A 13,394-nucleotide genomic window follows, 5' to 3' on the forward strand; every position below is an offset into this window, starting at 1 on the left:
ATTTTAAATATTTTGACTCAATATGTTCAGCGAATAAAATAATCGTTCTTAATTCTAACAGCAACAAAACATTATTGCCATATTATGTAATTAATTTGAACATAATTTTTTCTGTGTATTTAATTGTTAATTTATTTGAGTACCGGCACTTATTGTGTTTAGGATATTTCACGTAACGTGTTCACTGATATATGCACCGTCCTCTCTGTGCAGATCTGCTGTTCCTGCTGGGCCTCACGTCCTCTGTCTGTGTGGTATCGGAAGTTATAAAGAAATTAGAGCGACTCAGAGGTGGAGAAAAAATGGCAGACACTGAGGATTTCCATGATGTATGACACACATTGTGTCCCGTGCAGGAGATGGTGGGTGGGGCTGCGGCATGTGGTTTAGCATGTCGCTCGGGCCGGTCTCATACAGTACGAAACAATCCAGAGTGATCATTCAGGCCCGACCTGTATGTGCAGTTCCTTTTTGAAGGTCAAGACCAGGGGCTGATTTTGGAGCAATCTGACGTGCGCCCTTGCCGGAGGAGATACTTTGGTGTGCTGCTTTATTGACTGTACTACTTCCCATAGCATCTGGGCGAACTTTATTTATGAGATGCTGTATATGTCCATACAGTGGCTGTTTTGATTTCATGATTTAAGGGATTTATTATGATTTTTCTGTATTATTATTATTATTATTATTTTTATTATTATTAAAAGGATTTTGTGTTTTCTAAATCTATTGTTTAAACATTTCTGGTTGGAGGTTTGTGGAACAATATGGATAATGCCTTTCTGCATTCCAGATTCTAAAATTAATCTAAATTATGCTTGAAAAATCATTTATTTTCTGTTGGAAAAAGCTTTTGTCCTCTTAAACCATGAGTGTTCCAGTGTTTGGTGGAACGGACCACTTGTTTGGGGTCATGATGAGACTGTGGGTGTGAATTAATGCGTACGTGATGTGCCAAACCATCACATCATTTACTTAGAAAAATGTCTCCAAATTTAGCACCTTGCAACAGGCCCTGTTTTGAGTCTGTTGAAGATACAGGATCCCACAATATGATGGGATTACGAGATTACAGGGTCCCACCTTACGACGACCTTCAAGGTACATGCACTAAAAGTTATTTTCCCTTTATATTAGACTGATGGTTAATACAACTGGCTTGTACAATTACTTATCAGTTCCTCTGTATTTACATATTTTCAGTACTATATTATTACTTTCCTTATGTTAATACACTGGTATCTGGGCCATCTGAAGATAGATTTAGCCTTTTTCACCTTACTTTGGCTTTTATCTATAGTGTTATTTATTTTCTCACCAGTTTGGTGCTTGGTTAGGTGAATGCTTAATGGTGTAGTTGGTTAAATGGGTGCTCATGTTGGCTGTACAGAAATATTAGACTAACACTAACCCCATGCCGAAAAACCTCAGTGCAGCCCACCAGCACTGAATTATTCCCATCTGCCAACTCTGTATCTTGTTTCTGTGGGACAGGGAAAGATGATGCTGTTGAGTTTTTACAGTGTGTGATCTTATCTCTCCTCTGTGTTGCAGATAGTGGTTCTTAATGGCCACATTGTGCAATTTCTTTAATGCCCATTCTGTTTTCTAGCATCGCTCTTGCTTTGAAAACGAAACAATGTAATACACTGATAATAAACAGTATAAACAAATTAAATGAAGGGTGATAGGTAAAAAGCGTTTTTTATTTTTTGAGATTGTATTTATTTTATTGTGGTTTGCACAGCTGAAACCAGTAATCTGTTGTGGTCATTTCAGAACACAATTGTACAATAAAATTTTTTACAAATTAAATAAAATCTGTATCTGAAGTTGATCACTGACTAATCTGATTATTTAAGTTGCAAGTTCATACATGTGGTAAAACAGAAATCTGTAAAGTTTAAAATGGTGATTGAATGATTAAAAATTTAAAAGTTTCATGTTTTTAAATACGTTCCTTAAAATACTCTGGTAAATAGAATGTATCCTTCTTGATACCAATATCCAACAGCTAAATACAAATATCTTATAATCAAGTAATTATTATTTAAATCAGAAAACCAAAGTCATGCAGTAAATAATACAGGATAGCAAAAATAGGATTGTGCATGACGTGATTCTGATATCATACAGTGGACATATTTTTTACGTTCATTCTGGTGCAATGCCTTGCCCTTTTCCATTGTAAGTGCATTACTGCAAACTAATGATTTTTTGTTTGTTTTTACTAGTCAAAGCATCTCCTCTCATATTTCTTGGAGGGATTATCAGCATTGCGATCTTTAGACTTGTGTCTGGTACGGACAGTGATCAAAAAGTCAGGGTTCTCCTTTTTCAACCCATTGAGATCATCTTCAGTGTCATCAGTATCCTTATCCAAAAGATGATCAAAGCATCTGCTCAGATCATCTATAGGCGGACTCTGTGTTTTCCCAGCATCTCTTTTCTCGAGCCCAGTTTTCATTTTCTTGATGAAGTCTTCACCCACTAAGCTCACGATTGCATCCTTCAGCTGTTTGAAGAGTTGCTCAGCGCTTGAGCCCCTCATCAGCAGAGACTCCAGAGCGATGCCTCTCCTGAGCTCTCCAACAATCTGGTGCACCAGTGTTCCACGGTACAAGCTAAAAAACACCAGAACACACTTAGTATTCATGTGCAACAACACTAGTGGACACTTCTAAGATGTAAAAGTCACATATGTATGTATGTATGTATATATATATACAAAATATAAAAATATTTCTTTATATATAGAACTTGTGTATTATATTTTTAAGTTATATTTTGGGCCTTGTTATGGTCTACTGTGTAGGGATCAGACAGGAAAGCACGGGGTGGAGAGAGAGGAACGGGATCAGCAATTAGGAACCAGGGATTTGTAACAATGGTGATCAAAAGGATAAATATTATCAGAAAAGGATGGTTTAGGAGTAATAAAGGATGTTGTACCGTGCACACTCTGGTTCAGATAGCGGATCCAACAGTAAACGGTTGAGATTTAGACTCCACTTTAGGCACGACTGCCACTGGCTGTATAGATGAGCTGCTTCATCCTCCAAATAGATCCTTCCTCGACCAGTTTGTAGTTTTTTAAGTCTCAACTGCATGTCTAAACCCCAAAACCAAAAAGAAAGAAATGAACATGTTTTGACTTTCTTTTTTCCAAAATATTATGAACTGGCTCAACACGCATTTCGGAAAACCTCAGCAATGTTTCGCCATTTTGCCCATGACATTTAGCTAATCATTACATCATATCACCTTTTTTGCGTGGCATATGTGCCAGAGGTTGCTTTATTACTTTATTGCATGCTATAAAAAATATCTAACAGAATGATGATGTATGATAATGTCAATACCGGTTTCTGTTTTAAGGGTACTGGTGAGCTTTCCATTGACCATTCCCAGTAGCAGTCCCCAAAGATGCACTTGGCACGGCTGAGGTTGCGCGTTTACAAGCCAGTAACGGGTCACAAACATTTGCAGCTGTAGAGCATCTGGGATCCCTCTTAACATTGCGGACGACACACCCAAAGTGTCAAGGAACACCTGAAGTCGCACGTCATGTGGTTCCTAGAATCATTAGAAAGACAAACACTGTAAAACAGTTTCATTTCACTTGAAAACAGTGCCAAGACATCTTCATTACCTTGTTTAATGTTTCCAGTTGAAGTTCTTCCATCACCTTGGTCTGTATGGCTTCAACCTTCTGATTGCTTAGTGTTATGTGTTGTCTCCCGTATTCCTCTACATAGCGCTTGCTTGTGCCAGTGACTGCTTTAACGGCTAACGCTTGTTTATTTGCTGTCAACAACAGTAACCCGTAAATCACCTGGCGTATGGGACGAGAGATTTCACTGCTACAAGGGAGTTGGAAGTCTTCAACCTGGGGCGTCAAGGAAACCCTTTGGTGTACCAGTACATCGATAACAGAGGAGCTCATCCTCCCCTGAAGTAGAGGCCTCAAGGTCCATTTAGGTAGAACTTGAAGAGGACCTGTCAAAATTGACTGTGGAATCACCTTCGATTTGAAGAACTGGGCAAGAGAGCCAGAGATGAGCTTGTACTCTTTGATTCCTTTCAAAAGAGCTTTATGGACTATGACTTTTTCTTCGTCGTCTGTAAATTTCAGCAAGGCACTTATAGCTTCTTTCGGCCCTGGAAACTGGGATAACCAATTAAGCATCCCATCAATACGAGCATTTTCCATGCCGGTTACCGAGTACTCCTCCCAATCCGGGTACTTGATATTTTGTAACTTCACATAATCGTTGCCTAAGATGGAAGCGAAGATTGGGAGAAGTTCAGCATTCATTTTGAAAGATGCACAGAATTTTCCCAATGTGAAGTGTTTGGCTTGGATGCATTTTTTGTTTGTCCGTCTGTCCACTCCCACTTTTTTCCACTGGAAATGTGAGATTGGCAGGACTCCCGCTCTGAGGTTGAATATATAGAAGTCACTGTCATTGGACAAAACAGGACAATCCCACTCTTGAGCCAAGGCAGCAATTTCCCAATCAGCCTCTTCAAGACACTGAACCATTGGTACATTGAGCTTATGAAGGAGCTGTCTTAACACATTTTTAATGAGTGTAGGAAGGACTCTCCCTTTCTTCCCCATAGACAGGTTATAGGCCTCCTTTATTTTCTGCTGTTTTCGTTTCATGACAGTGTCAAATTTTTTGTCTGTGTGGTCGTCGCCGCCATCAAGTACAACATAAGGGCTAATGTCACAGGCTGCGAGGTTCTCAAAGAACTGTGTGATCAGCTCCTCAAAGGCATCATAGTCTCCTCCATGCATCTGATCCAGATTGCAGTCAAAGTACAGCAAATAATATAAGTTACATCCATCGATTATTAGTCGTTTTTCTCTAAAAGCCCAGCTCCTTAAATAATTTTTGTCGCTGCTTTCAATGTATGTCTTCAATCCTTGGACTCCCATGTTGACAAAACAGTCACCAACTTTCAGCAATTTAGTGTTTTACTTGAGCTGGGAAAACATGAATAATTTTCTAATTATTGAGATACAATAAATGAATGCATAATTTTTTTGCCATTGAGATAACTGGGGAAAAGGTGTCCCAATGAACCTGAATTCACCCCTATTTAATATCATTTAAAAATAAATAAATATTTTACATCATTTTCATTATATACAATGTTATTTCGTCATTTTATCTCTTTTCCTTTAACCGTCACGATAATGACATGCAAAATGTTTACAGGCATGGAGCGTTTTTCCAAAATAAATAATCAACTTCATAATTCCTCTTAAATCAAAAGTCAAATATTGTTCTTGATTTGGTCGGAATACAATACGACAGTAATCGAAATAAGTAGGCTAGTAGAAATAATCTTAAAGTACTAATTGAAAATAACTTACCGAATGTTGAGGAATGAGAGTGTGTGAGGCGTCTGTAGCTTCATGTATGCCTATCCGAATAATACGCAGATCTTATTATATAAAACAGACAGGAAACCGAAACTTAACCGTATGACGTTTGGGATCGCAAATCGAAACTTGGCGGCAGCAGCATCATAATCAAGAGGATGCCATGGATACTTCAACCATGTCAACATAGGCTTTATATAGCCTACAAAAACACATAATCTAGCTTTATATATAACACTTTATATAGCCTACATAATTCTATCAAACAAATCAGATTAGTCAATCTCTGTTGTATGGTAAAAAAAACACACTCGAGACGAGAGTCGTTTTGTTAATAGTCCTGAACGTTTTGTATTTTAAATAGGCCTATGTATAAAGTAACATAAAATATACACACATATATATTCATAGACCATGCTATTTATTATTAAAAGAAGGCTATCTCTGTTAGGCTACTATTTTTATTTTATGTTGATATACAAAACATTTATAAAAATCTTAATAGTGAGTGTTTTTGTACCTAAAAATATACATATAGTTGTGTGTGTGTGATGCATAATAAGCTGTCTTCTAAAATATCTATCTAGGCTATCTATCGCATGAATCATCATCCTGTTGCTGTGTAAAACACATTGTGTATTGCAGTTGCAGTTACACCCCTGATCTAAGAGATATGATTGACAGGCCGTAGCTTGTTTTGTTTTAGAGAAATGTGAAGTGACAAATGAATGCAAATGAAACGGAAGAAGCCAGATGTTGCAACTGACCCCAACCCAGGACAGTTGCAAAACAACCATGGGACGGTTGCAACATGTTAAAAATACCTTAAATTTCACTAATTAACTTTAGCTTTTTGTCTCAATGAGCATAGAATTCTGAAAATATGAACTGTTTTAGGCCTACTATAATATTATAGTATTATTTATTTATACAATAATATTATTGTAGCCTATTATTTATTTATTTAGTCATATTTATCAATTAACAGTTATTGAGTTTTGTTTGTTTATGTGTAGAACATAGGCCTACATAGATTCAGTGTGCAGGTGTTACAGATGCTATTCAATCTCTCCATATTTAAGTGTCAGACAGGAAGAATTGGAACAATTTGCATTGCAACAAACTTTTATCAAACATGCAATTTATAACTTGTTGCAACCGTCCCCAACCCTATCAGCCATCATGAGCCATGACAGAACATCATATGCCTGCTTGACACTGACTTTTACACATGCTAACCATGTCACTTAGAAGTCAACAAAATAATAATTCAAAATTTGATTAATTCATACAAAATGTCAGGACAGTATGACAAAAATACATCTCATGAAAAAATGTACTTTCATACCTCAATGCAGCAGCTGATGTTGAATATGTCTTCTGCCTTCTTGGTGGGGGGAGGGTCTAACATATGCAGTATGAGTGTCATCACTCTACTCTGTTTCTGATTGGAGAAAAATGACATGTTGCAACCATCCCCTGTTGCAACTGTCCCCAGTCTCCCCTACAACAACGTTAGCACATTTAGGATAAGTTGGCAAGTTTGTGAACTGTGACTTTCAGAATCAGAACAACACTGTGATGTTTTAAAGGGGTGATATAATGCCCTTTTCACAAGATGTAAAATAAATCTCTGATGTCCCCAGAGTGTGTATGTGAAGTTTTAGCTCAAAATACCCCACAGATATTTTTATTTAGCATGTTAAAATTGTCACTTTTTGAGGGTGAGCAAAAACGCACCATTTTTGTGTCTGTTCCTTTAAATGCAAATGAGCTGCTGCTCCCGGCACAGAGGGCGGAGCTTCAAGAGCTTGTGTGCTTTTACCTCACACAGACATGCACTGAAAATTTCAAAAACGTTTAGCTTTTTATGTTCAAACCGTAGTCAGACAAACAAAGATGGAGACTCAAGAAGAAGTGACAACGTAGAATGCAACAGGACATTTCTGAAGGGTTAGTTAATGAATTTATGTAGTTTATGTGTATTTATCTTCTAGTCAGTGATTAGCATATTCTGTCTTGATAATCTATAAATTGTCTTCCGGGGGGCGGGGTTTATGTAAATCACGGAGGAATGTTGTGTAGTCCCTACCAGCCCTTTGTTGTAGTCCTTAAAAAGCAATTATATCTCCCTTTGCTTTGAACTTTGAGCGTTGTAACTTTGCAGATGTTGTTTATGCTCAAACATCCACATTACACACTAACTAAAGTTAGTAAAGTGAAATCATAATCAACCACCCCTTTAAAGAACATATAAAATCAACAGATTGTGCAGCTGTAGTTCTCTGCTATATCAGTGTTGAAAACGAAAATGGCTGTCTTATATAGCCTATATGTTTATCTTCTATTAGGCAGTTTGAGGCAGTTTATGCAAAGCAGTTTAAAGAGCATGCATTTTGAATGACAAATATGCTTTGCTATAAATGAAACACGACACGGATGCGATTCGGTTCAGTGAGAAGGTTGTGATACGCTGATCAGGTAAGAATATCTATGAAAAGCTTACTGATAGATAGATTTTAGGGGTGTATAATGGTCATAAGGCCCACTAAGAAAGACAACGTCCTGTGGAATGTTATGTGGGGTTGTAGATTAATAAAACTGGTAAGAATTGTAGAAAATAACTGTGAAGTAGAAACAGCAACATGATGCTTTAGTATTTTTGTGATATTATGATTGTACTACCCTGTAAACTGTTTGCCTATTTTATAATGAAGGATATTTATTAGTTCATTCTCATTAATGAAAGTGCTTCTTCATGAATCTTGAAAAAATTGTTGTATAACTAAAAGAAAATCTAACGACAATAATATTGCATTATTTTATTTTATTTTATTTTTTTGTCTGCTTAAAATGACCAGTGACTTGAAGTGCTTTATGCATCAAGTGTTGACATCTGCGCGAGTTAATGTGTTTTTATGGTATGTCGACTGTCTGTGCGCTTTGCACATACCATTAGATTAATTACATAATTGAAAACAAATAAAGAGAGCAATTTGAATAAATCCTTTTTAAGTTAGGCCTACATTTTAAAATAACATTATATATTTAATTGTCATAATGATGGCAGATTTAAAGTTGATAGTTTAAGTTGAGTAAATGCAGAAAAAAATAATCATTCAAAATGTTGCCTTCATTTTTCCTATTTCTAAAAACATCAAATTTTTTTTACAATGTAGCAAAGAGTTATATATGCTGAAGTGAAAACAAGTGCACCTGTAACTCTTACATCATTGATTGATGACGTTACAAAGCAAGCAGTGTAAAATGGTGTAAATTATATTGCAAAGTCATAATACCGAGACTCTTTTTCTCGCTCTTTTTCAGATCGCGGACTAAAATCAGGACCGAAGTAATGCTGACTATTCTTCTGATCACGGCAATGCTTGGCCAAGGTAAGCAGTGTGTCATTTTATCCTCTTGAAGCCTAATAAAAGGCATGTCCATTTGACATGTTCCTGATATTAATAACTCTTGATTTGACAGGCCAGTCATGGGACAGCCTTGGGGTAAACTTCATCACAGCATTTCCAGAGAACATAGCCTTTTACTATCCAGTTGATCCAGTGAATGCTCTCAAAATCACCGCTGTCCATGCCGACACCGTGGTGACAGTCTCCATCTCAGCTAGTACCTGGACATACCAGGACACACTGCCACCAGGAAAGCCTGTAACTGTGACCCTGCCACTAGGAATTGAGGAATACAGATTCGGTCAAACTCTTCAGACCGTCAAAATCAGCAGCACGGAGCGCATCGTGATCCAGTCGATCAGTCAGCGAGGAGATAGTGTACAAACTAACGTCGTTCAGCCTATGAAAAATCTCGGCACGTTTTATTCCATCCCCGCACTGAATTACAGCAAGATGATAAATACTTTCTTTCAGTCGACAATAAATATAAGCAAGAGATACAGCTCCTACAGGCTGGTCGTTATCAATGGAGTCGATATGAGTAATTTAATCACAATTATAAAAAAGCCTAAAAACTTTATTTACATTCTTGATCCGTACGCCGTACTTCAGCTCCAAACCGACGGGACAGAAATTGCAGTTAGATCTGATTATAAAGTAGCTGTGATGCTGACCCATCCATGTGAAGTGATCTCAGGATGCAAATGCAACATGGTGGTGAACCAACTTTATCCCGACAGTCTGTGGGATAGCAGGTTCGCTGTACCCGGAATACTGAACGTTTGGCTACATCTGACGTCCTCAACGGATATCATTGCCACTGGCGGGAATATACAATCAGGTGCTTTTGAAGCCTATTCCTCAAAACTCCTGTCTCTCCCATCTTTGCATTTAGGATCTCAGTTCATCAACACTTCTGATCCTGCTTCCCTCAGGCTTGTCAGTCCAGGCTTCATCATTGAACCGATCCCACTATCCAGGTTCTCTGCGTGCTACCTAGTGCCTGTCAACTTGACAAGTGCCAAGGCCTTAGTTATCGTTATCGCAGAAACAGAATACAGGGATAGTGTGTATGTAGATGGTCATTTGCTTTCATCCACTCAATGGAGCAATATCAGCGATTCAGAGTACTCGTCTGTAATAGTGTCTCTTGATGACACGCACGTCATTTGGCATCCGTCCACAAAGATTGCCGTGTACGTGTTTGAGAGGAGCGCAACTCTGTATGGAGGCCCAGCTATATCTTTAAGCGCAAACCCAGGTAAGAAACCTATTTATTGATGGGTACGCTAATTATTGTTATTTTTGTATTGCGTATTGTATTCTTCTAACATTAACACAAAGTATGAAATGCTTTAAAGGTTAAAGAGAAAGTTCATCCAAAAATGAAAATTCTGTCATTAATTTCCCTCAAGTCTATGCATGTTGTTTTGGACCCCATTGACTTTCATTGTAAGGGCAAAAAACAGTTCTTCAAAATATATTTCTGTTGTCTTCCACAGAAGAAAATCATATAGGTTCGGAATAAAATGAAGGCAAGTAAGTAATGACAGAATTTTCATTTTTGGGTGAACTGTCCCTTTAAGTATGTTGAAATGGGGCTAGTTGTCACACTACTACTACTACTACTATGTCTAACATTAGGCTTATTTATATTTATTTTATTTATTTATTTATTTATTAAAGGGTTAGTTCACCCAAAAAATGAAAAGATATCTTAATTTGTGTTCCGAAGATGAGCTAAAGTCTTACGGGGTTGGAACAACATGAGAGTGAGTGAGTAATTACTGACAGAATTTTCATTTTTGGTTGAACTAATTCTTTAAGTCAGTTTCTATATAGACACACATCTTGTTATTTTTTAACTATTATTGCACAGGGAAAAAAAGATAGTTAACTGAACACATGTTGACCCAAACCTCCCATTATTAATACATTTTTCAGCAAAGTTTTAACAATTCGTGAAACAACAAATATGTATACGGTAACATACAAAAAAAAAAAACATTGTTTTTCTAACAGAAATTTTAAATGATAAAATATAAAATAATAAAATTTAAAATTATAATACTATTTATAAACTGTTTATACACTTTTGTCCTTACTAAGAGCAAAGTTAAATCCTTTGTTTCAAATCTGCCATAGTTAACACTTTCCTGAATGTATAGCCTACTATGTGGTTTTATTCTGTATAAAACATGATGATATTTGAATCTGGAGAGGTAAAATCACAGAAATGATACTAATTTATGACACTTTTTAACAACGTATTTGAAACTAACTAAAGAAAACACTTTGTGAAAATGGATTTTTGTCTTTAAACCTTTTAGTTACTGAGTGTGACAACTAGCCTATGCTAAGCCTGTACTGCTTACGTACTTACGAACATGAGTGTTGTGTTTGTCTGCATTTAGACCCTGTTGGCTGTGGAGTGATCCCTCCTAAGTTCGACATCATCTTAACACCTCAAACCTGGCCTGAATCCCATCAACACTGTATGCTCATAAGTGACGAGCTTTTCAGTCCGAGCAATAAAGCGGCGCAAATGGAGATGGTCGACATTCTGAATAGTGAAGGTTTAAATGAGAGGCTCTGGATCGGACTGCGCCGTAGTCTGCTCACATTAGAGTGGTATCGGCAGAAGGGTGAGGAAGTTCACAATATGACATACACGCAGTGGGGAACCGGGGAGCCACGAGCTGCTGTGGAGGGCATGTGCGCTTCAGTATTCCCAAATTCAAGCACGGGTTTCCATTGGAACAGTGTGCCCTGCTGTGCTCAGTTGAAGTCTGTCTGCTACACAAGTACTCATTACTTTCCTCTGCATTTACCCATCTCAAATGAGAACCCCAATAATTCTAATGGTAATGCTAGAGGAGATGCATAGTAAAAACTGGCCAGCACAAAAAATTACAAATATTTAAGGAACAAATCAGTGACATCTGAGGATACAAACCTACTTAAACTTCCAAAATAGTTATATTTTATGCTAGTAAATAGAACAGATTAAAGATGCTAGATCACATAAAGGGAGACATGTAGTTGTTTGTACCTCCAGGAAGTTCCCATTGCCTTTATAACCATGAATAATGTATGTATAGATATTATACAATGTTCACACTTTATCTATAGGAATATGGATTTATATGTAGTTATCAGCACTTCGTATTTCCAGTTTATAGATGTATACTTTAAAAAAAAGACATTCATTAACAGATTTCAAGGTACAAAGTCGACATGAAACATAAGTTATGATAGTCTTTTGTTCCCAATTGTAAGTGAAATGGCTTCTGTAATAAGAAAAAAATGTTGGGCGGGGCTTGATTTTGTCCATGGGGAATTGATTGGATGGTTGTGGTTTGCTATTGCCGTGATCTCATGTGAGTGACAGGTTGCCCCGCCCTCACGTCACTACACATCATCAGAGAAGAGATGACACTGCAAAGAGGGAGGGGAAGTTATTTTGACAAAAGATTACATGAATTTTAAGAAATAATGATGTGTGCACGGAAGTCATTTATAATAAATACGGCAATATTCAATTTAAAAACAAGAATTGTAAACTGATTTCATGGTGACTTTAAAAAGCATTTCCACATAGCATCATCATGTTTGTATGTCATATTTGTATACATGTCTAGGAAGTTGTAGTATTTCAATAAACGTAAGCATTCAGACCTCAAACCTAGTGCATGCATCATTTAGCCTTTAATGGCATTGAGAAACTGAGAGATGACAGCATGTGTTATATGACATATAGCTCTATGTCAGCAGCTCATTATGCAAACTAATGTGGCGACACTAAATGTGTTTTTTATGTAAAATGTGCCTGTGTTGCTGGATAAACACACAAATGAAGATTATTTTTGCTCAGAGAGTGGAAGAACTGAGGCCTTGAAGCATCAGGTAAGTCTTGTTGAATCTGTATGACATAACAGAATGTTAGATATTAATACTGAACTAGTCTGTATTGCAGTCATACATTTAAGAACAGTTTGAATCAAGAAGTTTTTCATTAAGTTTTCATTAAGATTCAGTTTGAATCATTAAGTTATGACAACATGTTTTTACATTGCTTTAACTAATCAAAATATGTCAAGCAATTTTCAAAAGTTAAAATTTATACAAGACTGAACTCATTTTTGTAAGTTAATGTAATTTTAGCTTTAATTGTTTTTTTTTACAGTGCACTTTTATATCACTTAAAGCTTTTTATCAATGTAACGTCTACATTGCAGAGTTTTATTCAGTCTAAATTCAATATAAGTCACATGTTATTTAATATGACTGGTTCAACCTGATTTTTAAGGTCAGTTCAGGTAGAAATATTTCCTTTAAGTCAGCTGCACAGCTTCTACAGTGCTCATCTCTCTATTTTAATCACATTCCCCGCGAAATCTTGTATGTTTTGTTATTTCACATTTTGTGTAATTAACTCTCATCATTATTTTTCCCCTTGATTGTCAGATTTTTCCGATATAACACCAGTAGCTGCTCAAATCAGCTGAGAACCACGGAGTAACGGTGATGCTGTCTCATCTTCTCTTCATGTCACTGGTTTGCCAGGGTAAATCATCTCTCACATT

General features: G+C 36.8%; 4 protein-coding genes across 7 annotated transcripts in view; 3 read left to right on the top strand and 1 right to left on the bottom strand.

The window, feature by feature from the left end:
- Nucleotides 1-1,837, top strand: part of atp2c1 (ATPase secretory pathway Ca2+ transporting 1) — a 35,963-nt gene extending 34,126 nt beyond the window's left edge. For both annotated transcript variants that reach the window (XM_082148960.1, XM_082148959.1), the window contains exon 27: nucleotides 214-1,837. In XM_082148960.1, coding sequence (XP_082005086.1) covers nucleotides 214-335 — 122 coding nt within the window. In that variant the 3' untranslated portion in view covers nucleotides 336-1,837. The remainder of the gene's footprint in view (nucleotides 1-213) is intronic.
- aste1a (asteroid homolog 1a) lies at nucleotides 1,702-6,815 on the bottom strand. 2 transcript variants are annotated; one of them, XM_082148962.1, is made up of 5 exons: nucleotides 6,744-6,815; nucleotides 3,653-4,993; nucleotides 3,363-3,576; nucleotides 2,953-3,112; nucleotides 1,702-2,624 (listed from the first exon to the last, which is right to left on the bottom strand). In XM_082148962.1, the coding sequence occupies exons 2-5, from the start codon at nucleotides 4,943-4,945 to the stop codon at nucleotides 2,231-2,233; spliced, it is 2,061 nt and encodes a 686-aa protein (XP_082005088.1). In that variant the 5' UTR covers nucleotides 4,946-4,993; nucleotides 6,744-6,815; the 3' UTR covers nucleotides 1,702-2,230. The 2 variants fall into 2 exon arrangements, with proteins under 2 accessions (XP_082005088.1, XP_082005087.1); XM_082148961.1 differs by lacking the exon at nucleotides 6,744-6,815 and adding an exon at nucleotides 5,387-5,789.
- Nucleotides 6,816-6,951: 136 nt separating this feature from the next.
- Nucleotides 6,952-11,753, top strand: LOC309483258 (IgGFc-binding protein). Of its 2 annotated transcripts, none has more exons than XM_082148964.1 (4): nucleotides 6,952-7,876; nucleotides 8,723-8,790; nucleotides 8,882-10,069; nucleotides 11,223-11,753. In XM_082148964.1, the coding sequence occupies exons 2-4, from the start codon at nucleotides 8,751-8,753 to the stop codon at nucleotides 11,693-11,695; spliced, it is 1,701 nt and encodes a 566-aa protein (XP_082005090.1). In that variant the 5' UTR covers nucleotides 6,952-7,876; nucleotides 8,723-8,750; the 3' UTR covers nucleotides 11,696-11,753. The 2 variants fall into 2 exon arrangements, with proteins under 2 accessions (XP_082005090.1, XP_082005089.1); XM_082148963.1 differs by having other exon boundaries at nucleotides 6,952-7,348.
- A 1,429-nt stretch (nucleotides 11,754-13,182) lies between these two features.
- The window catches only part of LOC309483260 (IgGFc-binding protein), a 40,135-nt gene continuing 39,923 nt past the window's right edge, over nucleotides 13,183-13,394 (top strand). Inside the window, exon 1 of the mRNA XM_082148967.1 lies at nucleotides 13,183-13,375. Within this exon, the coding sequence (XP_082005093.1) occupies nucleotides 13,336-13,375 (40 nt within the window). The 5' untranslated portion in view covers nucleotides 13,183-13,335. The remainder of the gene's footprint in view (nucleotides 13,376-13,394) is intronic.

This window comes from Leuciscus leuciscus, assembly GCF_965113295.1.
Source record: "Leuciscus leuciscus genome assembly, chromosome: 20".
Taxonomy (NCBI): Eukaryota; Metazoa; Chordata; class Actinopteri; order Cypriniformes; family Leuciscidae; genus Leuciscus; species Leuciscus leuciscus.

What these genes read in the sequence shown, in the direction of transcription:
- aste1a (XM_082148962.1), bottom strand. Translation starts at nt 4,945, where the DNA reads ATGGGAGTCCAAGGATTGAAGACATACATTGAAAGCAGCGACAAAAAT. An exon ending in AACTGGAAACATTAAACAAG is followed by an intron (nt 3,577 to 3,652) that starts GTAATGAAGATG and finishes TAATGATTCTAG; the next exon opens with GAACCACATGACGTGCGACT. An exon ending in TCTGAACCAGAGTGTGCACG is followed by an intron (nt 2,625 to 2,952) that starts GTACAACATCCT and finishes GGTGTTTTTTAG; the next exon opens with CTTGTACCGTGGAACACTGG.
- LOC309483258 (XM_082148963.1), top strand. Translation starts at nt 7,326, where the DNA reads ATGCAACAGGACATTTCTGAAGG. An exon ending in CAACAGGACATTTCTGAAGG is followed by an intron (nt 7,349 to 8,722) that starts GTTAGTTAATGA and finishes GCTCTTTTTCAG; the next exon opens with ATCGCGGACTAAAATCAGGA. An exon ending in CACGGCAATGCTTGGCCAAG is followed by an intron (nt 8,791 to 8,881) that starts GTAAGCAGTGTG and finishes TTGATTTGACAG; the next exon opens with GCCAGTCATGGGACAGCCTT.